This window comes from Alexandromys fortis, unplaced genomic scaffold (genome assembly GCF_014885135.2).
Source record: "Alexandromys fortis isolate MF-2015 unplaced genomic scaffold, M_Fortis_MF-2015_v1.1 scaffold_183, whole genome shotgun sequence".
Taxonomy (NCBI): domain Eukaryota; kingdom Metazoa; phylum Chordata; class Mammalia; order Rodentia; family Cricetidae; genus Alexandromys; species Alexandromys fortis.
Genome location: NW_026068079.1, coordinates 2,717,267 through 2,740,050, shown reverse-complemented (window position 1 = coordinate 2,740,050; position 22,784 = coordinate 2,717,267). Strand labels below are relative to the sequence as shown.

The 22,784-nt window shown below is 47.5% G+C and overlaps 1 protein-coding gene across 7 annotated transcripts in view; it reads right to left on the bottom strand.

Moving 5' to 3' along the window:
• Positions 1 to 22,784, bottom strand: part of Whrn (whirlin) — an 83,558-nt gene that overhangs the window by 19,641 nt on the left and 41,133 nt on the right. For all 7 annotated transcript variants that reach the window (XM_050121812.1, XM_050121813.1, XM_050121806.1 and 4 more), the window contains exon 4: positions 704 to 906. In XM_050121812.1, the coding sequence (XP_049977769.1) occupies positions 704 to 906 (203 nt within the window). The remainder of the gene's footprint in view (positions 1 to 703; positions 907 to 22,784) is intronic.

The window sequence follows — 22,784 nt, the reverse complement described above, 5'->3', positions numbered from 1 at the left end:
GTGGGAGAATGAAAGACCTCTGGCAGGTGATCCAGGTCAACCATCTCACCCCAAGAGGGTGGGGAACAGGACTGGGAGCCCCTGGGGGCAACTTGTAGGGACACCTCAGCTCTAGCTTATATTTCCATGAGAAAACATAGGCTTATGCTGCAAGAGTTTGTAATTTTAAGAAATTACCAGAAATCCAGTTTTTAAACAGGAAATCTGATTTTAAAAATATGTTGGAAATAATTTTTTTAAAAAAAATGTAGCACTATACAGAAGAAAGGAAGGAAATGAAAGAGAGAAATATGCCACTGTTGGGGGTGTCAGACGAGGAGGCACCAGCCACCAGGTGGAGAAGTATGCTGGGGACCATGGGTGACATGGGTACATTGCTAGGCCTGGATTCTGAGACTCTTTCATCCCAAGTACCTCCTGGGGTCCTCTCTGGCAGTATAGGATGGGGCAGAGCCTACATCCAGATGCAACACTAGGCACCCAGAGAGAGGTAAGTGATTTGCTTCCTGGCAGAGACTGGGGGCTCTACAGCCTGCATTTCATCTTTCCCTGGGGACACTGAGGCTAGGAGAGGGAAGGGAAGAGCCCGTGCTCATGCCCACGAGGGCAATGGATGTCAGGGTTGGGACACCAGGAGAAGAGAGAGAAACACTGATTCTCAGAAGTCACCCAAGGGTCCCTGCACCCTGTGCCTGAGCCAGACCCTGCTGAGCTGGTGGTGCTTTCCCCAATCCGGGAACTGGCAATCCACTTGGTCTGGTCCACGGTGGTACGTGCGTGGGGCAGCCTTCCAACGTCCTTCACCGTCAGGATGAGGTGCCGGGATGACTTGAGCAGCTTCACCGCCTCGTCATGCAAGATGCTGAGAAAGCTCCGCCCATTCACCTCCAGAATCTGGTCCCCAACCTGCCAAGACCCAACACCATCACATGGGCTGCCCTTGTCCCAGCTCTCCGCTTGCCAGACTGAGATGAGGTTACTGAGGTTCAGAGAGGCTATATGGATGCCTGAGGGTCACATGTGAAGAGCCCTGCTCCGGTCACTAGAAAGGACACTTTCTATAGTGACAGCTCTGAGAGTATGTCAGTTATGATCGTCCCCAAAGTCTACCAGAAGCAAGGCAGCTTAGAGGTGAGGGTGAGATGAGTCACTGCAGGATGCAGAGCCGGAGTGAAGTGGACACCTGTTATTTCCACATGAGTCTATGCTGTTGAGATTCCTTACCTAGCACACATTATTACACACACAGACCCCTAAGTGCACTGTATACATGTGTGGTGCCTGGCGCCCACGGAGGTCAGAAGAGGGGACTGGATCCCATAGAACTGGAGTTGCGGGTGCTTGTGAGCCAACAGCTGAGAACTGAGAACTGAACTTGGGTTGTCTGCCAGGGCAGCAACGCCTCTCAACACTGAGCCACCTCTTGTCACTTTACAATGTCAGCAACACTTTAATTTACTAAAGGAGAAAAAAGCACAGAAAAGAAACACTCATCGGGTGTCTCCTGAGTCAACATTTCATCTGTGTGGGCCACAGTCATCATACAGGAGACTAAACATGTGGTTAAGGGCTTCAGAGACCATCGGACCCAGGTTCAAATCCTGCCCCTGCTATTTCCATGCCATATAACATCGCCCCATTTCCCTCAAGTGGACGTGAGCCCAGGACTGCCCTCCTTCAAATGTCTAGCCTTCCCAGCCTGTCTATATATACCACCAAACTTTGGTACCACCCACAATGACGAGTCTCACTCCCTTGCCACTGGCCTCCCAAGTTAGAAGACTGAGCACTGAGAATGTAGATAGTCCCCTGGGCTCCCAATAAAGAAAGGAACAAGACCAAACATGGCCTTAGGATGTTGCCAGCAAGTGCTCAGCAGTTTTCTCGTGATGGTCTGAATCTTGTCGCTTCTGCCTTGGCCCACCTCTCTTGGCTACTCTGAAGTCCAGTAGTTGAGCCCAGAACAGAACTGCTCATGCACTAGCCTTCCTGTGCAGAGGGGGAAGTGACCTCCGTCTGTGGTCGCTGGCCCGGGGTCTGTCAGGGGGCACCCTAAATGTCATACACTGTTCCAGAGCCTGCCATGGGAGCCCAGTCAAGGCTGTACCTCATATTCCAGTGTTTCGCTTTCTTAAGTGTCCCTCTGCAGCTTCGACTTTTAATCTTTCTTTCTGCATACTTCATTACAGCCCGGAGTTTAATTAAAGGTACTTGTCTGGAGGAGCAGCTGTATGCAGGCACGTTTCCAAGAGCCTGGCTCTGGATCCCAGCAGAGAATGGCCAGGAAAGAATAAGCCCGTTCATAGGCCTGTGAGACTGGACCAGAAGCCAGATAAAACTCGGATCACCTTGTTAAAGGGAGCTTCAGATGAGTGGCAGATGCTCAGAATAATGATGCATGGCTCCGATGCCCAGGGCCACCACACAAGTCCTCACAGTGGCACTCTGTGCTTATGTCAAACACCTACAGGGACGGCCTCCTGGTGCCCCAGGCTGCTGATGGGCTACCGTGGCTCTGAACGTCAGTCCTCTCTCTAGTGTGGACTCAGACCCTACCATTCCTACAGGCTGTGAGCGGTCCGGCACAGTGCAGGCCTCAACTACATCCTGGTATCTATGTGCTGGAATCTCAGGTTGACTGGCAGAGCCTCGCTCCTTCAGGACTGCTGAATAAGCCTATCCCTGTGGGAGGAGGCTGAGGTGACAGGGCTTCCCTGCAGTCCAGCTGGAGAACAGCAGGGTGTTGCAGTAGGACACAGGTCACCCAGACAGATGCCTGCGAGCCCGGTTTCCTCATCCCCTTTTGGCTTCTTTATCCAGGGCTGGGCTGAAAACTACCATGTTTGGGGGTTACAGTTGGCCCCTCCATGATGCCTTCCCCAGCATCGGATCTGCTCCAAGGCACCCTCTAACCCTCTTGCTGTAGGAAGGTGTGCTGGTTTGAATGAGAATGGCCCCCATAGGCTCATGTTTGAATGCTTGGTCTCCAGATAGTGGAATTATTTGGGAAAGAAAAGAAGGTGTGGCCTTTTTGGAACAGGTGTGGCTTTGTTGAAGGAGGTGGCCTTTGAGGTTTAAGATGCTCACAGCAGACCCAGTCTCTCTGCCTGCAACTTAAGCATCTTTTATAAGTTCTCAGCTACTGCTCCAATGCCAAGCCTGCCTGCTGCCACACTCCCAGTCATGGTAATCACGCCCTTTGAAACTGTAAGCCAGTCCCCAGTTAACTGCTTTCTTCTAAAAGCTGGTGTCTCTCAGCAGTAGAACATGTGTCAAGAAGCTCTGTCGGTTCAGACACTGACTGCTTGTGTGACTCTCAAGAAAAGCTAGTGTGTCTCCCTCGGGATGCTCTACAGGGTGCTACACTAGAGTCTTCCTGTAGAAGTCCAGCAACAATAGCACAGTAGCCAAGTGGGCTGCACCACTCTCTCAAGCATGCCCAAGTCTCAGTGTTCTCAGAGGGTGTTCTAGCCGTTCCCCAAACAGAGACAGGAACACAAAGCTCTTCATGGCTCTGCATCTGTTTCCTTCCAAACAGAATAGATCAGTTCATTTACCCACTATGCATATGAGTTACCTCATTTCCCAGTTACCTCCTCTGGAGAACTCAGAAAATACTGGTTGTTACTCCTGAGTGAGTAGCATGCCCACACTGTGTCTCCCATTCTTCAAATAGCACATATTAGGTGCTCAGCAAACACAGGAGGGACACATAGAGGAGAGCCTCTGTACGGTCAGTACTCAGTGTGTGTGAGTTGTGTTTCTGAAGACTCCTACTTACGCTGACGCCCTCACCACTCAGTCACCTACTAACCAGGCCGTTCTGTCTCTGGGAGTCCTCCCACGGTCCCCACCTCTTCCAGCATCAGCTGACCATCTTGCGACACTGCCCACCCTCAAGTTCCCACTGTCATCTCAATTTACAGACATCTTGGCTTCCAGCCAGAAGTGAATGTGACAAGACTGGGGATGTGGCCTTGTGCCCCCAGCCTTCGCTGTCCCTCGACTGAGTGCTGAGAAGACACACTATGAGGGGACCCTCATAAGAATGTTTCTTGTCTATTTACACACACATGCGTGCGCGCACACACACACACACACACATACACACGCATGCATGCATGCACATTCACGCAAGCACACACACACACAGCCTCCTTTATGGATTTGCCATATTTGAACTAACAGAAGCTCTGATGGGGGTTTCTTATGCTTCTGTGTAGAGAGGGGATCCAATAGAAAAACAGTCATCAGCAGAAACAATTTTTTTTCAGACTGTGAAAATGTTCATTAGTGTAAATAACCTTCTCAAAGGCCTTCTAAATGATAATGATCTCATAAAACTTTTTACTCAAAATTTCAAAAAAGGAGGAGGAGAAAAGACATGGAGATGTGCTAGACTCAGTGAAGCACACATGCAACCAGCGCCTGGGCACTGAGGCAGGAGCATCACCAGTTTCAGGCCGGGCTGGGCAGACAAGGCACCATCACAAGGAAACAAACAAAGCAGCCTGCCTCTCCTGGGTTTCACGACCCGTAGGGACTCTATGCACGCTGGTGACAGGGCTTGAAGAAAGAGAAGCGAGAAGCTGGGGTGGGCGACAGTGGCTCTGAGATCCCTTAGCAAAGGTTGTCGGCAAAGAAGTTTGCCAAGAAGTCCATCCCTGTGCTGAGCAGAGAGAGACAGGATCGTCATCATGGGACAGACAGGGAAAGGACCCAAGGACTTCCTGCTTCCAGCCCCGTACCCTTGCCAGGGCTGGAAGGTCTCATGAACCTTCCGGGGCTCTACCAAACTCCAAGGACTCACTGCAGCAGACTATGGGGCCCCAAATGAGGCCCGGCTGATTACAGTGTCACCACAGTTAGCATTCCCATTCTATTAAGGAGTTTTATTGCAATTATGAATCTTTAATAGTTTTCCATGTAAGGTATAAAAGTTTAATGGCCCCCACCCCGCCCACCCCTTTTCCTACAAGTGAACAATGCAGTTTTAATGAGACAACATAAGCTTTTCCCAACAGTTCGGAAGTCGGCAAGCCTTGCCCGTACTTAAATCAAAGATTGGGGTCGGTGTGAAGCTGGGGTAGGGGTAAGGACCAGGATGGAAGGGGCTGGCCACACGCTGAGCCTCTATGAACCTGGATTCTGCCCGAGCAGAACCTACCGAGAAGGCAGTGGGCGGTATGGCAAAGCCCATTCAGGCTCAATTCTAGCCTGTGGCACCTGCTCCCTTCTTGTAACCTTGGCAGATCTGTAGTCTCCATGTGGAGGCCTGATCTAAGGCTTCAGGGCAGCATGAGAAACCTGAGATCAGACAGGGGGATGGACTCACCCACGGTCAGACTGGATCAAGGTCAGAGCTAGGGCCTTGAAGTCAGTGCTAGGGACTTTCCAGAGAATAGCCCACATGGAACTGGGGAGTGCCGGACTTGGGCCAGCTGCCCACTTGGTTCAGCTCTGACCTTAAGCCTACCACCCAAGGCAAGTAAATATCAGATAAGGGTTCCTCTTTTCTAGACGAGACCAGTGAAGATCAGAAAGGTAAAAGCACTTGTCCAAGAATGCCCAGCATGCCGGTGGCAGAGTAGTATGACCCCAGACGGAGACTCCTTTCTTACCCCAGTGGACCATCAGACCAGGTAACACTGCAGCTCTGATGACCTGGGCATCGGACCTCACCATACTGGACAGGAACACCACGACATGCTCTAATGGTAACTGCTGCATTTACGGCTTAATTTTTTTCTCACTTTTATTAAACATAGATTCTTTTTTTCATACAATATAATTTGAATAGCTTCCCCCTTCCTCTACCCCTCCTAGTTCACCTCAGCATTTACCTTTAAATTAATTAAAATTAAGGAAATTGAAAGCCAGTCCCCAGCAGAGAGTCTCCATTTCTTTGACCACCTGTTAACAATGACTACTATAATAAACTGAGCTCTTCCAACCAAGCCCTTCCCCAGGGTCTTTCTGTGAGCCTGCTTTTCCACCAGGCTCCCCAGCTCCCAAGCCCTGGCCTCCCAACCCACTGGCTGCTGTATGGAGGTCTGTTTTCCCCACGGGGCACCAGCTTCACTCTGAATGCAGTTACAGTGTCTCTAAGGCAAATCCGGGTGCTCCAACCTCACCCACCTGTAAGGCTGTCCCTAAGTGATTGCATCACTCCCTCCTTAACCCTGCCCCGTGCAGTGGCTTCCTCTGCAGTTCCCACCACGGTCTTTCAGTGGTGCTCTACTTGTTAGCTCTCTATTAGTTAACACACAGAATTCTCGCTCCTCAAGACTACACGCTGTTTCTCTGTTCCAGGCCCTCTGCCCTCTGTTCTTCACCTGAGCCTGCCTGCTCCAATAGCACTGCCTCAGAGACAGGAGTCACCGACAGCCTCCTAGTTCCTGTCACCATCTGGTCATACTGGACGGGAGAATTCAAAGCCAGGGTCCTGCACTTTTGGGATGGTACCACCCAGAAAATGCTCAACAGAGCCCTGGGATGGGCAGTTAAGTGAACTGAGAAATGAGAGCCAGACCCAGGCCTTGGGCTCTTGCAGACAAGCATGGGACATTTTCCTGTTGTGGAAATGTTGGGTTTGACAAGGCCTGGACCTGTGAGAGACAGGTACCTGAAGCCCAGCTCCACAGAATGAAGCAGGGAAGCATAGCTGAATTCTCAGTCACAAAGATGGCAAAGAGGCAGAAAGACAAATTTAAGTTTGTTTTTGCTGGATGCACAGACAGGGCACTGAGAAATGGAATTTATTGCAAATCATTTTATTCTACAAGAAAGGAAACTGGAGGGCTAGGGAGATGGCTCACCAGGTAAAAGTGTTCGCTACCCAAGCCTGTCAACTTGAGTTCAAGCTCTAGAACCCACGTAGAAACCTGGATGTGGTGGTGTGCAAAGAAGATGGAGGAGAGGCAAGAATTCCAGGTAAGATCACTGGCCAGGTAGCCTAAAGTACACACCAAAGTAGTAGAAACAAGAGAGACCCTGCCTCAAAACCAAGTGGAAGACTCCCCAAAATATTGTTCTCTGACCTCCATTTATCCTCTGGACTCCACATACACAGGTATGTGTATGCCTGCATTCACACACACGGATGGAGGGAGGAAGGAAGGGAGAAAAAGAAGGAAGGAAGGAGGGAGGGAGGGAGGGAGGGAGGGAGGGAGGGAGGACAAAATCTGGAGTAGGAGGTGGGGGGCTGATATCCCAGCCTGAGGCAACTGACCCAGATGCAGACTTACATTGGAATTCTCAATGGACCTCTCAGTTCTCAAGTTCAAGTCCACAGCCTTCACAGACAAATATTGACCAGTCAGAAGATACAAGAGGAGGAGGAAATCTCATTTGTAGTAGCAACAGAGACAATTCCTAAGAACAGACAAGAAGTGTGAAGTACCATATGAAGCAGACTTGGAGCCATTCTACTTCAAAGACAGGAATTCTAAGGGCAGAGGCAGAGGCAGCCTCTGTGCTGGAGGGTTGGGCACTGCCCGTTTGCAGCTTGTTGCAAAGGCAGCCTAGTAAAAACTGCAGCCCCAGTTCATCAGGAGTTAACATGAAAGATCATGTAGAAAAATAAAATCATACTTGAAGGACCTTCAACATTTACTGCAGAGTTGTGGCACAGTAATTATTGCTTAGAGCAGTCCTTAGTCCACTAAAGAGGAGCAGAGAAGTCATCAAGGTCCCCAGCAGGTCTGGGCAGATGGAAGTGTTATTCCCCCAGGCTGGTCATGGCAGGTGGTAGGCCCACACGGAACTGCTGTGCTGACCCTCAGAGCCATGCATGATGCTGTGTCTCAACAAATATGTTAGAAAACAATGTGGCAAAGGAAGACGCTGATCTGAAAGCTCAAAAGGCTGTACGGTGTGTGGTGTGCTTCCAACTCTGTGAAACTGTGGACAGACAGGAAGATAGAGACAGAATGGGACGATTAGAGGGGCTTGGGAGCTGGGGGAGGGAAGGTACATGGACTGTGGAGGGCTGAGGGAGGCGACCACACAGGATGGCACTGAAATATTGACTACATGGCATTATTCATCTAGTAAACCCCACAGAACTGTGAGCACGGATGTAATGACAGGTTTTTGCTAAAAGAGTTGCGCGGAAGCTCAGCACCTGCTTCCAGGCAGGTGGTCCTGGGCTGCACTTCCAGCGTCACAGAAACTGAAACACGCAGGAAGGAGAAGTAAGGCCTGGAGGTGAAACTCCGTGTCCCTGCAGGAAGGAGCACTGCATACCTCAGTACTGCAGGCTCAGTTTTCTCTAAATCTTAGCCCTTAAAATAAATGTAGCAGTTTTTCAAAATAAATTAATTGGACAGGTGGTGGTGCACACCTTTAATCCCAGCATTTAGGAGGCAGAGGCAGGCGAAGCTCTCTCTAAATTAGAGGTCAGTCTGGTCTACATAGAGAGAGAGTTCCTAGATGGCCAGGACCACACAGAGAAACCCTGTCTTGAAAAACAAAAATAATTGTATTAGTCAGAAATATTTAAAAGTATAAATAATAATGTTTATTATTTTAAAATGAAATTATTTTCAATTAATTAATTACCTTTTTTAAAGTACTGAGCATTGAACCCAGATACACATGCATGCTAGGCAATCGCCCTACCTGTGGAAATACAGTTTCACTGAGCTGCCCAGGCTGGCTGGAATTCACTATGTGGGCCAGGCTGAACATGACATCTTGCTTCAGCCTCCAGAGTAGCTGTAATTACAAGCCCATGCCGCCAGGACAGGCAGTTTTTATCTTTGGATTTAAATAAATAAATAAATAAATAAATAAATAAATAAATAAATAAATAAAAATTTTGGTAGCTGAGGCTGATCCTGGACTGCTGGAGTTAGGGGTGTGTACCACCACGACAGAGGCAGCAGGGCTGGGAATCACAGCCGGGGCCTCCTGCATCCTAGGCAAGCACTATGCCACTGAACTGCTTCCATGACCTCAGGTTTGCAGACCGAGAGGTCAGAAATCTATTAGGGAGAACAGAGGCCATAGCCCAAGTCTATGGAAGCCATACCACTACAGAGTCTAGGGGGTACAGTCCACCTCAGAGGAGAAGGCCTGGCAGCAGGTGTGCAGCCAGGACAGCCTCCTCCTACATCTCAGCAGAACAGACAGTAGAAATGGGACAATGATGTGGGAGTGTCATATATCAATCTATTGATTTCATTGGTTAAGCAATAAAGAAACTGCTTGGCCCTGATAGGTTAAAACATAGGTGGGAGGAGTAAACAGAATAGGATGCTGGGAGGAAGAGGAAGTGAGCTCAGACTTGACAGCTCTGCTCTCTGGAGCAGAGACGCCAGGCTCCCTCTCCCAGGCAGCTCCGACCCAGGATGGACGTAGGTTAGAATCTTCCCGGTAAGCACACCTAGCGGTGCTACACAGATGATTAGAAATGGGCTAAATTAATATGTGAGAATTAGCCTAGAAGAGGCTAGATAGAAATGGGCCAAGCAGTGTTTAAAAGAATACAGTTTGTGTGTTGTTATTTCGGGGCATAAGCTAGCCAGGCGGCCGGGGTGCTGGGGACGCAGCCCCGCCGCTCCTATTACAACAGGACAGGGAGTGGGACTAGACATTTTACATTCAAACCATTAAGAATACAGAGCCTAAAGTTAGGTAGGCCAAAAGGGTGGGGCCCTAATCAAAAGGTGCCCTTCTAGGAAGACAAGAGACAATAGATCCCTACTTAGCCACATGGGGACCTGGGGATAAGCCAGCCACAAAATCAGACTCACCAGGAACCAAATCAGCCAACCACACTAACCTGGCACTCATCAACCTCGAAAACTGGGGAAATTAATGCCCATTGCTTAGGCTACTCTGTCTACAGTGTGTCAATCAGCCACAAGGCAGAAATGTGTGTAATATATATATCACAGGTAAGGCTAAAGAATGTTTAAATTGTGTGTGTGTAGGTGTCTGTGTGTGGTGGTGGGGGATCCAAAACTCTAACAGCAAGATTTAAATAAATCACAAAAATGACAAAATGGCCCTTAAGCAATAAAAACACATCAGCTTCACTGATGATAAAGAAAACTGAACAGTAAAACTATACCAAGGTATAATTTATAGCCCATCCCACTGGAGAGACACTGAACAGGCACTTGCCAGACTGGAGAAACAAGCAGACTCTCACATGTCCTGCTGGGAATTCAGGATGGACTATCTTAGAAGCTCCTTTTCAGAAATTTCTCATAAAAAATACTTCCAAAAGAAAACACATCAACACGTGGCCACTCATTGTAGCAGCATTTGGACTTGCAAAAATAAAGAAAACTAAATATTCATACAGAGAAGAATGGCCAAATAAATCATGGTGCAGAACTATAGCTATAAAACAAACCAACAAAGGTCACTGTGCACAGACACATGATTCCTGAGTAGCACATTAACAGGCCAAGTGCTAAGGGTACCTAAGGCTCACTACCTTTTACATAAGAAATAACAAAAGTGGTTTGCAAGAAGGTGCCGCAGGCGAAGCCTACATATAACACACACACACACACACACACACACACACACAATTAGAGGGTAATAAAGAAAGAAGGGCCCATGGCTAGACTTCTGTTTTAGTGCTCTGTCCTGATACTGTAGTAAGTGAGCGTCCACACTGTTAGGAACATTTGGAAATGCAGCAGTGTGAACTGTACGATCCTAGAGAGTTCTTTAAGGGCTGTGTGTGTCTGCACACACGTGCACATGGACACCAGAGGTCAATGTCGGTGTCTTCTGCAAATGCTCACCTTACTCTTTGAGACGGAGTCTCACTGAGCATGCAGCATGCTATTCTGTAGATGGCTAGACAGTGAGTCCTGGGATTCCCTGCTCTGTGTCCCCCAGGGCTGGGGTTGCAGCATCGCTGGCGACATTCAGGTTTTCTGTGGCTATAACCTGTGTCCCCATGCTTGTGCAGAAACACTTTGCTTGCTGAGCCGTCTTCTCCACCCCACACTATTTCAAGGAAAACACTTGGGGAAGAAAAAGCCTTCCAAGTCAGTGTTTCCCGCATCACGATGTCTGGCTCAGACTACTTCTGTGCTAAGTATTAGAAAGAGTGTGTCCCTGCCCTTGTCACCACTGAGGCCCACACTGGACGGTGCCCAGTAGGGTGGACGGGTGGCAGCTGAATTCCACCGGGACCTGAATTCCCCTGGCAACATACACTTGAACATTCATGGGTTCAGGGCACTAGGGTGTAGATGCTTTCAGGGTTCACTGTTGTTGTCTATGATTTGTTTTGGTTTCAGAACTGGTAAAATAAGATTCACTGGTATCAAAATTATTAATATTCTAGTATTTTTACCACTGTAAAACTGAAACCTAATTCCTGCCTCAAGCAACAAAACTATCTTTTAAAGATATATTATTATTTTTATTTTTTTATTATATGTCTATGTGTGGGTAAGTGTATGGACTGTGGGTGCCCAAGGGGTCCATAAGAGGGTGTCATGTTCCCTGGGAATGGAGTCACAGGTGTGGTTGTGAGCCAGTCAGAGTTTGGTTGCCTAAACAAGACCAGCCCAATGACACTAGCTGGTATACCAGCATGAATGGGGGAAAATCTCACCTCAAACAAAGAGCTAGAGGCAATTAATGGCTTCTGAGAGAGGGAAGATCCGACTTCTCCAGGGATGAGCCCCCTGGTGGGTTAGTTAATCCCATTCAGGACTAAATACACACACACACCATTAAATGAACTCAACATATATATATAGCCATGAATTTGAGGAGTGTGGAAACAAGGGAGGACTTAGAGGAGAGGAGAGGTGGGGAGATGATGTAAATACAGCACTCATATATAAAATTCTAAGAAAAATAGTTTCTTAAAGGTGGAGAGGGAGTGATCAATGGAGACCTCTGGCCTTCACTTACACAGCACACATGTACATGCACCTGAAAACACACACAGACACACACAGACACACACACACACACACACACACACACACACACACCTCAGGATTATACCTGCACCTTTCTGTTTTGCTATCATTTTGTGACAGTTTTCCCAACAGAGGAGGATCTCGGTGCTAGATTTTTGGGAAGAAGGGCACAGCACTTTAGTCCAGTGTTGCTAAAGTCTTAGTGTTTTTATTATATTCTGTGCAGTCATAAACACCTGGAAGGAGTTTCCCCAAGACTGGGTACAACTGTCCACGGCGGACAGTGGACACATTACTTCTGAACTCGGGCTTTTATTGCTGCTAACACTGCTCATCTCAGTGTGATCCTGAATTACATTACGAGAACTGGGAAGAAACAGGCCTACCTACTCTCCAGTGTGAGTCCTGAGTTGCAAATTTTGGAACTTTCAAGTTCATTTTCTATCATCTCCAAATTGTGTATGTCAGGTCAAAAGAAAAACCCAGCTCGCCAGCTCTCCTCAGGAAATTGTGAAGCCAGGTCTCCTCTACCAAAGGAGTTATTTCCTTTGCCAGTGGCAGAAGGAACAAATGGCACAGCAGAGGGGATGCTGGCATTCGGCCCACCCTCCCCAGGCAACCCTTTTCTCCTTAGAGCCCTGCTATCCTCTCTTAGGCTGCTCTCTGTGCCCTGTCTCTGTCCTTGCCCTTGGCCCTCTCTGTCTTCATCCCCACTCTTCTCCTGGCCAAGTCCAGTCTGCTTCTTCCTCCCCCTGCTCTGGACTCTTCCAGATGCTCCTGGCTGTGCTCTCCCTCACATTTACAATAAAACATTTCAACTTAACCATACTTTGGAAGTGGCCATGTTGTCAGTTTGTGCTGCATACAAAGATCCCGTGACCAGGGATGATACGGGGTTTGAATATGACTGGCACCCACAGGCTGGTATATTTGAAATCTTGGTCACGAGAGAGTAGCACAATTTAAAAGGATTAGGAGGTGTGGCCTGTTGAGGAAGTACATGACTGGAGGATGGGCTCTGATGTCTCAAAAGCACATACCAAGACCCGAGTTTCTCTCTCTTTGTTGCCTGTGAATCTGGACATAGCTACTTCTTCATCATGTCTGCCTGCATGACGCCATGCTCCCCACAATGTTGACAATGGACTAAGCCTCTGAAACTGTAAGCAAGCCCCAATTAAATGCTTTTTTTTTTTTTTAAAGAGCTGCCATGGTCATGAAGTCTCTTCACAGCAGTAGAACTCTGACTAGGACAGATGAAAAGAAGTAAAAAGATTCCAGAAAAAAAGCATAAGGTCTGGGGTATATGGCTTAACCAGCTGCCATTTTCTCATCTTTCAAAAACATTTCCCGCCATATAATAATCAAAACACAAAATATACAGATTAAAGAAAGAATATTAAGAGCTGCAAAGGAAAAAGGACAAGTAACTTATAAAGGTAAACCGATCAGACTTACACCTGACTTCTCTATGGAAACCATGAAAGCCAGAAGGTCCTGGATAGAGGTTCTTCAAAAACTAAGAGACCATGGATGCAAACCCAAACTTCTATACCCAGCCAAGCTAGTATTCACTATCAATGGAGAAAACAAGACATTCCAGGATAAGAACAAATTTAAACAATACGTAGCCACAAATCCAGCGCTACAGAAAGTAATAGAAGGAAAATCGCAACCCAAGGAATCCAACATTGCCAACACTGACTACAATAACTCAGGAATCTAGCGAACCTTCACCAGTACAACTCAAAGAAGGGACACACACAAACTCTACTACCGAAAACAGTAAGAATAACCGGAGTAAACAACCACTGGTCACTAATATCACTTAATATTAATGGTCTCAATTCACCTATAAAAAGGCACAGGCTAAGGGATTGGATACGAAAACAGGATCCAACATTCTGCTGTTTGCAAGAAACACATCTCAACCACAAAGACAGGCATCTACTCAGAGTAAAAGGTTGGGAAAAGGTCTTTCAAGCAAATGGTCCTAACAAAAAAGCAGGTGTGGCCATACTAATTTCCAACAAAACTGACTTCAAACTAAAATCAATCAGAAGAGATCGAGATGGACACTTTATACTCATAACAGGAACAATTCATCAGGATGACATCTCAATCCTGAATATCTATGCCCCTAATATAAAAGCACCCACTTATGTAAAAGAAATATTTCTAAAACTCAAGGCAGACATAAAACCACACACACTAATAGTAGGAGACTTCAACACACCTCTCTCTCCAATGGACAGGTCAATCAGACAGAAACCTAATAGAGAATTAAGAGAATTATTGGAGGTAATGAAGCAAATGGACTTAACAGACATCTACAGAACACTCCACCCAAATAGGAAAGAATATACCTTCTTCTCTGCAGCTCATGGAACCTTCTCAAAAATTGACCATATACTCGGAAACAAAGGAAACCTCCACAGATACAAAAGAATATCAGTGTCCACCTGTGTCTTATCAGATCACCACGGATTAAAGTTAGATGGCAACAACTATGCTACCCCCAGAAAGCCGACAAACTCATGGAAACTGAACAGTCAACTACTGAACCACACCTGGGTCAAGGAAGAAATTAAGAAAGAAATTAAAGTCTTCCTTGAATTTAATGAAAATAAAGAGACAACATACTCAAACCTATGGGACACGATGAAAGCAGTGCTAAGAGGAAAGTTCATAGCACTAAGTGCCCACTTAAAGAAAACAGAGAAAGCATACATTGGGGACTTAATGGCACACCTGAAAGCTTTAGAAAAAAAAGAAGCAGAGGTGCCCAGAAGGAGTAGAAGACTGGAAATAATCAAACTGAGGGCAGAAATCAACAAAATAGAAACACAGAAAACAGTCCAAAGAATCAATGAAACAAAAAGTTGGTTCTTGGAGAAAATCAACAAGATCGACAAACCCCTATCCAAACTAACTAAACAACAGAGAGAGAACACGCAAATAAATAAAATCAGAAATGAAAGGGGGGACATAACCACAGACACAGAGGAAATCCAGAGAATCATTAGATCTTACTATAAAAGCCTGTATGCCACAAAACTGGAAAATGCAAAAGAAATGGACATTTTTTTAGATAAGTACCATATACCAAAGCTAAACCAAGACCAGGTGAATGATCTAAATAGACCTGTTAGTCGCGAAGAACTAGAAACTGTTATCAAAAATCTCCCTTCCAAAAAAAGCCCAGGACCAGATGGGTTCAACGCAGAATTCTACCAGAACTTCCAAGAAGAGCTAATACCTATACTCCTTAACGTATTTCACAATATAGAAACAGAAAAGTCATTGCCAAATTCCTTTTATGAAGCTACAGTTACCCTGATACCAAAACCACACAAAGACCCAACCAAGAAAGAGAATTACAGGCCTATCTCACTCATGAATATCGACGCAAAAATTCTCAATAAAATACTGGCAAACCGAATTCAAGAACACATCAGAAAAATTATCCATTATGATCAAGTAGGCTTCATCCCAGAGATGCAGGGCTGGTTCAACATACGCAAATCTATCAATGTAATCCACCATATAAATAGACTGAAAGAAAAAAACCATATGATCATTTCATTAGATGCGGAAAAAGCATTCGACAAAATTCAACACCCCTTTATGATAAAGGTCTTGGAGAGAATAGGGATACAAGGGTCATACCTAAATATAATAAAAGCTATCTACAGCAAACCGACAGCTAACATTAAATTAAATGGAGAAAAACTCAAAGCCATCCCACTAAAATCAGGAACAAGACAAGGATGTCCACTCTCTCCATACCTCTTCAATATAGTGCTTGAAGTTCTAGCAATAGCAATAAGACAACATAAGGGGATCAAGGGGATTCGTATTGGAAAGGAAGAAGTTAAGCTTTCGTTATTTGCAGATGATATGATAGTATACATAAGCGACCCCAAAAACTCTACCAAAGAACTCCTACAGCTGATAAACACCTTTAGTAATGTGGCAGGATACAAGATCAACTCCAAAAAATCAGTTGCCTTCCTATACACTAAGGATAAGGAAACAGAGAGGGAAATCAGAGAAGCATCACCTTTCACGATAGCCACAAATAGCATAAAATATCTTGGGGTAACCCTGACCAAGGAAGTTAAAGATCTATTTGACAAGAACTTTAAGTCTTTGAAGAAAGAAATAGAAGAGGATACCAGAAAATGGACGGATCTCCCCTGCTCTTGGATTGTGCTGACCAGGCAGGCCTGTATCTGGCTCACCATGCAGCTGTGATGACTTTGAACCTCTGGCGTTCCTCGCTCCACCATACTGGGATGGCGTACCCGCACTCCAGCGCCCAGTTTATGTTGTGCTCGCAATGCATGAGGGCTTGTGAAGTGCCCTGTCAACTGAGCTATATCCCCAGCCACAGGGCCCATCCACCCAATCCCGTGACAGCGACAGCTCAGTGCTTGGAGGGGACACTCTGCAGACATGCAGGTTCTACTTGGAAATTGCTTCTGGCTGAATGAGGAATAGAAAGAGGACTGAGTGGCCGGGTGTCTAGAGAGGCGTCACCATGAGTGCGATGCTGTGATCCCTGAAGAATCTGACTGAACACGAGCATGTGACTTCCTTGGCGTGGTTGAGGAAAAAATTTTTCTTGTTAACAGAGGCACCTGGAAGAGTCTAGACTGAACAGGGCCATAAGAGGAGGGAGAGGGGGAGAACGAGAGAGAAGAGAGGGCAAGCAAACCAAGAGAGGAGCCACTTCCTTGCTGTGTGTCTCTGGGCAAATGTTGACCTCTCTGGCCTCAGCTCAGGAGTCTGTAGTGGAGGCTGGTAGGCTATCCACCATTGAGACAGTTCATGACTCGGCAGGGTGCCTCTTGGGGGGGCGGGAGGGGGGGGATTTGGGCTATATTGGTTTGCCTTGTCCTGGTGGGGAGGTCAGGCATTTAGGCAGGTAGAAAAGGACGCAGTTCTCTGCAGACCTGGTTAGGAGATGTTTTTCTCTTCTATACAATGAGCAAGATTATTTCTGCAATTGGGAGGCATAGTCCTGTTCTAAAACAGCGTTACTCCTGTTTGGCTGGAGCCTCTGGCTTGTCCTGCCATGGTACAGGAAGCCTCATTCCTCCCCGTCCCCCGTCCTCAAACCCTGTCTGCCCAGAGTCTCAGAACAGAGGAAAAAGTCAGGGCCCAGTTCCGCATTCTTGCCCCCTACTGCAGCCTCCTCCCCTGAAGCTGCCAGTCGGAGCTAAGTTCCCACCTAAGTCTCAGCTTTAGACCACACTTGGATACAATCATCACGTGACTTCTTTGGCCTTTTCTGAGATCGGTGAACCGGTCAGGGAGTTGCTTTGCTTAACACATCTGTTTATACTCTTCAATTTGACTAGATCTGGCTTACTGCATCGAAGGAGAAACTCATTATTGGAGGCAGAAAACCTATTAACGTCCAACTCAGAGGTGTGTTCAGGGTTAGCACTGCTTTTTCTCCATCCTCTATTTTCCCCTCACGGCCTGGGAACACACTAGAAGGAATGATCCGAAGAAATAGTCTGGCGTTTGAGCTTCTACCCACTTTTTAGCCCTGCTCCACAATGTAGTTATGACGTAACTATGACACTCTAGTGCGATTTTCATATAACCCTATGTTATAGGGTGTCAGCCCCGTGTCCCTATGTTATAGGGTGTCAGCCCCGTGTCCCTATGTTATAGGGTGTCAGCCCCGTGTCCCTATGTTATAGGGTGTCAGCCCCGTGTCCCTATGTTATAGGGTGTCAGCCCCGTGTCCCTATGTTATAGGGTGTCAGCCCCGTGTCCCTATGTTATAGGGTGTCAGCCCCGTGTCCCTATGTTATAGGGTGTCAGCCCCGTGTCCCTATGTTATAGGGTGTCAGCCCCGTGTCCCTATGTTATAGGGTGTCAGCCCCGTGTCCCTATGTTATAGGGTGTCAGCCCCGTGTCCCTATGTTATAGGGTGTCAGCCCCGTGTCCCTATGTTATAGGGTGTCAGCCCCGTGTCCCTATGTTATAGGGTGTCAGCCCCGTGTCCCTATGTTATAGGGTGTCAGCCCCGTGTCCCTATGTTATAGGGTGTCAGCCCCGTGTCCCTATGTTATAGGGTGTCAGCCCCGTGTCCCTATGTTATAGGGTGTCAGCCCCGTGTCCCTGTGTTATAGGGTGTCAGCCCCGTGTCCCTGTGTTATAGGGTGTCAGCCCCGTGTCCCTGTGTTATAGGGTGTCAGCCCCGTGTCCCTGTGTTATAGGGTGTCAGGTTCTCCCCCCACCCCCCATGGCAGTGCTGGTGACTCTGGCAGGGTAAAGAGAGGATCATTACCAGGCAAGCAAGCCTAAAGGTTTCTCTCAAGGCATTTCCTTTTCATTAGGGACTGCCCTTACTCCTCCAGGAACCTCCCTTAACCTTCGCCAAAGGTCAGCTACCCCTGACAAGGGCAATCCGGGCGTGTTTCAGTCAGACCCACCCTGCTGACTGTCACACAAAATCTGCTTGCTTTTCCACCATTCCGCTCTTCTCTCTGCACCTCCTCCCCAGAGATGGCCTTGTGGGTCTCTCTTTCTGTCCATAGACTGATCTCGTTCCACAGTTTCTCTGTGCCATCTCGCAAATGGGCATTGATTTGTTTACTCAGTCCTTTCTGTCATCACCTCAGTACAAAGCCAGGCTGCGAGTGTGCCCTGCCTTCAGGAGCACTGTGCACACACACTGAATATACTGCATCTACTTACCTTTCTGCTTGATTCCATGTTAGCTCGTCTTTGCCTTCTGGCATCTGAATTACGAGCGTGGGCTCAGATGCAGCTCAGGTGGTAGAGCTGCTTGTGTAGCATACACAGCCCCCTGTGTTGAATTCCCCAGAACCAGTGGGTGTGGCTACAGGCCTGTGCTCCCAACACCCAAGATTACCAGAGGGCCAGAAGTTCAAGGTCATCCTCCACATGTAGTGGTCTGAGTCCAACCTGGGCTTCATGAGAACACCCACATGTGTGCACACACACATACACACAAGATAAGGCTGGCCTCAGATCAGCATTTTTCCTGATTTGACCTCTAAAGGAGTTGGGATTACAGGCTTGGGCCAGCATTCCCGAAATAGATTCATAAAGAAAGAAGTCACATGCTGGCTGCGATCTTCCCACCTGACGTTAGTCCTTTTTACCAAGAGCCCAGGTCCTTATATTCTTTTTACATGGAGAACAGTGTTCACAACCAGACATGGGTGGGTAGTGTGCATGTTTGTGTTTGTGTGTCTGTGTGTGTCTATATGTATGTGTATTTGTGTGTCTGTGCATGTGTACATGAATGTATGTGTGTCTGCATGTATGTGTGTTTGTGTGTCTATGCATGTGTGGGCTCATATGTATGCATGTGTGTTTGTGCATGTGTGTATGCATGTGTGTATGTCTGTGCACGCGAGCGCGTGTGTGTGTGTGCGTGCGTGTGAATGTGTGTGTGTTGTATGGGGCGTCTCTGCCTGCAGCACCTCTAGCCTCTCTTGAGCATGGCTCAGGCACTGTGTGTTCAGAGCATAATGCAAGCCTCGTGAGCTCTGTGTGGTTCTGAACCGCCCCTCTCGCCCTCTCTCTGTGAGCTGACGAGTCCTGCAGCACAGGGTTTCCCCCATTTCCTCCTGTAAATCTGTAATCCCGGCCCCTGCGAGCTCAGACTAGCTTAACATTTCTTGGAAATGATATGGTTTCAGAAGTCCCAATCCACATTCTTGAGGAGGAGAAAGAACTTGCAGCTGCAGTTACAGAGTGAAGCTGAGATGAGCCACTGTCCCCTCCTTCCTCCCCCCTCCCAGGTTCTGCCTCTGCTCCACATTGCTCTCCTGTTGGCAATGCTTGGGAGGTTGTGGGAACATTAGGAGATCCGGCCTGGCTGGTGGTCTCTGTCCAGCCCCACACTTTCCCTGCCTAAGGTCGTTCATGCTTTGCCTTGAGCATTCCTGCAGCTTGGTGGTGTTCAACCTGTGTGTGGTGCGACCCCTTTGGGGGTCACCTAAGACCACCTCCATATCCAATATTAACATTATGACTCACAACAGTAGCAAAATTACCATTACAAAGTAGCAACGAAATAATGTCATGTTTGGGGGTCACCATGACATGAGGAATGGTATCAAAGGGTTGCAGCATTAGGAAGGTTGTGCGCCAGCACGAGGTTCCCCGGAAGCCTCTGCTCACCTTCTGTTGCTCTTTAATTTCAGGCAAAGGCATTTAGTTTTCCAACATGTGAATGAAGCTTCAGGATTCATCTTTGCTGTATGTATTATTTTAAGATGTTATTTTTCATTATGTGGGGGGGGAGTATGTAAGCATTAGTGTAGTGACATGTGAGGGCCAGAAGAAGGCATCAGGTCCCCTGGAACTGGAGTTACAGGGAGCTGTGACATGGGTCTCATGCAGTAAGTGTTCCTCACCACTGAGCCATCTCTCTAGTCCCTGCATGGTTTTTAAAAAATATATCCTTCCTTTATTTGTTTCCTTCAATCCCTAGTTTGCTCAGGTGTGTGTGTGTGTGTGTGTGCGTGCGAGAGAGAGAAAGCGGCTGCACATGTATGCTCATGCATGTGGATAGCAGAGGACGCTAGGTGTCATACGATTTCTCTCTATCTTAACTATTCTGGTGGATCTTTGACTTGAACCTACAGCATACAGATTTACCTAGTCCAGCATGGCCAGCTTGCTCTGGGAGCCTCTGTCTCTGCCTCCAGAGTTCTGAGATTACAGGTGGCCACCACACCTGTGGCATTTCTGACATTTATGTGTGTGCTGGGTATCCCAGCTCCTGTCCTCACACTTACGCGGTCTGAGGCATCCCTCCAGTCCCTTTGTTCTTGCTGGATTTGATGATGCTCTCCTGGGGGTGTTAGGACCTACATCCATGAAGGACTATGCTCTGTCATGTTCTTTCCTGGTACGGAGTTTGCTTGGTCGTAGTAGTATATCGTGCTGGTTTCACAAAATGAGCTGGGATGTACGGCCTCGTCTGTTTTCAGGAGGAGACTACACTGTACTTCTTGAACCTCTTGGCAGCTTTATCTGTGAAAGTGTCTGGGCTTGCATTTTCTTTTGGGATGCTTAATAACTACAAACTCCCTTTCTCTGACATAGCTCAGGCACACAGATGATGTATTTTTCTTTTCCTAGGTGTGAATAGTTTGTGTCATTCAAGAAATTGGTTCATTCATTTTAAGTTGTGGAAAGAGAGAACACTGTTTGCAAGATGCTCTTAGACTCCCGAGAATTATATAAACATTAGATGATTATTTCTGTCATCTTACTTATGACTGCCATAAAATCGGATAAATTCCTCAGCACTGCCAAGGAATCCATCACGGTATGTTCTTCTGAGCTGAGCTTCTTAAGCCATTAGGAGTTATATAAACGTGAAGATGGTATGTGTATTGCTTTCATTATGATCATTTAGAGACTGTTTCTAAGGCACCCTCCTGTCCTCTGCTGCTTCTCTCTTAATATCTGCTCTGGATTCCCCCTCCTCTGGCCTCTCTCAGCTCAGGTGTAAATGAGTGAAGTGGAGGCCGAGACGAGAGCATGCCAGGCCTCGGCCACTTGTCTTCTACCCTGGAACACTCCCAGGGCACCCGCACTGAGCAGCCGTACTGTGGGCGGCAGGGCCAGGCAGCCTGCTTTAGCACAAGCAATCAGCACCAAGGAGCAAGGGCAGGCTGTGCAGTTTGCATCCTATGTAGGCAGTAAGTTTACTATGATGGTTGATGAATCTTGTTAACTTGACTAGACTTAAATTCCATGAAAACATACCCTGGGTGTTGAGAAGGTGTTTCCAGAAAGTCTAATTGAGGGTTCACTCTAAATGTGCATGCTGTCACTCCACGGGCTAAAGTCCCAGTCTGCATCCTGCCTGTGGATACAATGTGACTGGCTGTCTTATACTCTTGCCCACGATGACTGATTGGCTTCACCCCCAATCTGTGAACTAAAATAAGCCCTTTCCTAAATTGCTTTGTTTGGGCAGTTTGTCATAGAAATGAGAAAAACGAACGAATACAGTCACGAATACCACGTCTTCAACATGCCAGCACTGCTGTGTTCAAGCTGCGACACAAGGGAGACAGGGCTCAAGATCCGAGCTTGGTCGGGTCCTGTCCTGGCCACAGTCCTTCCTTCATTTCCTGGGCGTCAGGGAGAAGTGCACCCCAGGCTCCGCCTCACATGACCTTTTGAAAGCTGGGACACGTCAAACCTGCACACTCCTGACATGCACAGGACCGGTGTTCCACCGCCCTTGCGGAGCTGTGTGAAGATCTGATTGGATGACGTAAGCAGAGTTCCCGCCACCTAGTAGGTCCCTAGCACAAGGGGTTGCTCTTAGGAAGCAGAGAGACCAGGTAGGCAGGACTAAAAAAGCTAGTCTGTAGAGGGGTCAGTCCAGCCCATGCAGGTAGCACACAGCCCAGGCTCCCTAACAGACCTGCAAAGCGCAGACCATCCCCTGTCACTGAGGTACCATTTCTTCTCCAGATGTGTGGAAGGCCTTGCTCCAAAGCCACAGGTGGCAGAGCAGTTGCCCCAATAGTGGGACATTCCCAGAAGCAAAGGTCCTGTTCCAAGGATCCTATCTAAGACAGCAGTGGGCTCTCAGCCTGGCCAGACTCAGCAGAGGCCATGGAGGTGGGTCAACCTGGGAGAGCATCAACAGAACAATGGTAGAACAAAGGATGTAACTACAAGGGCCAGAAGGGCCAGTGCTGGATCCCTGTGTGACTCTGGGCAAGTTACTGCACTTCTTTGAGTCTCAGTTGCTCATCTGTTAAATTGTGCTGTGAAAGCTCCCACCCCCACCACACAGGGCTATGGAAAGGATTTAATACAAGCAGATGTATCTAAATGTTAGCACCATGT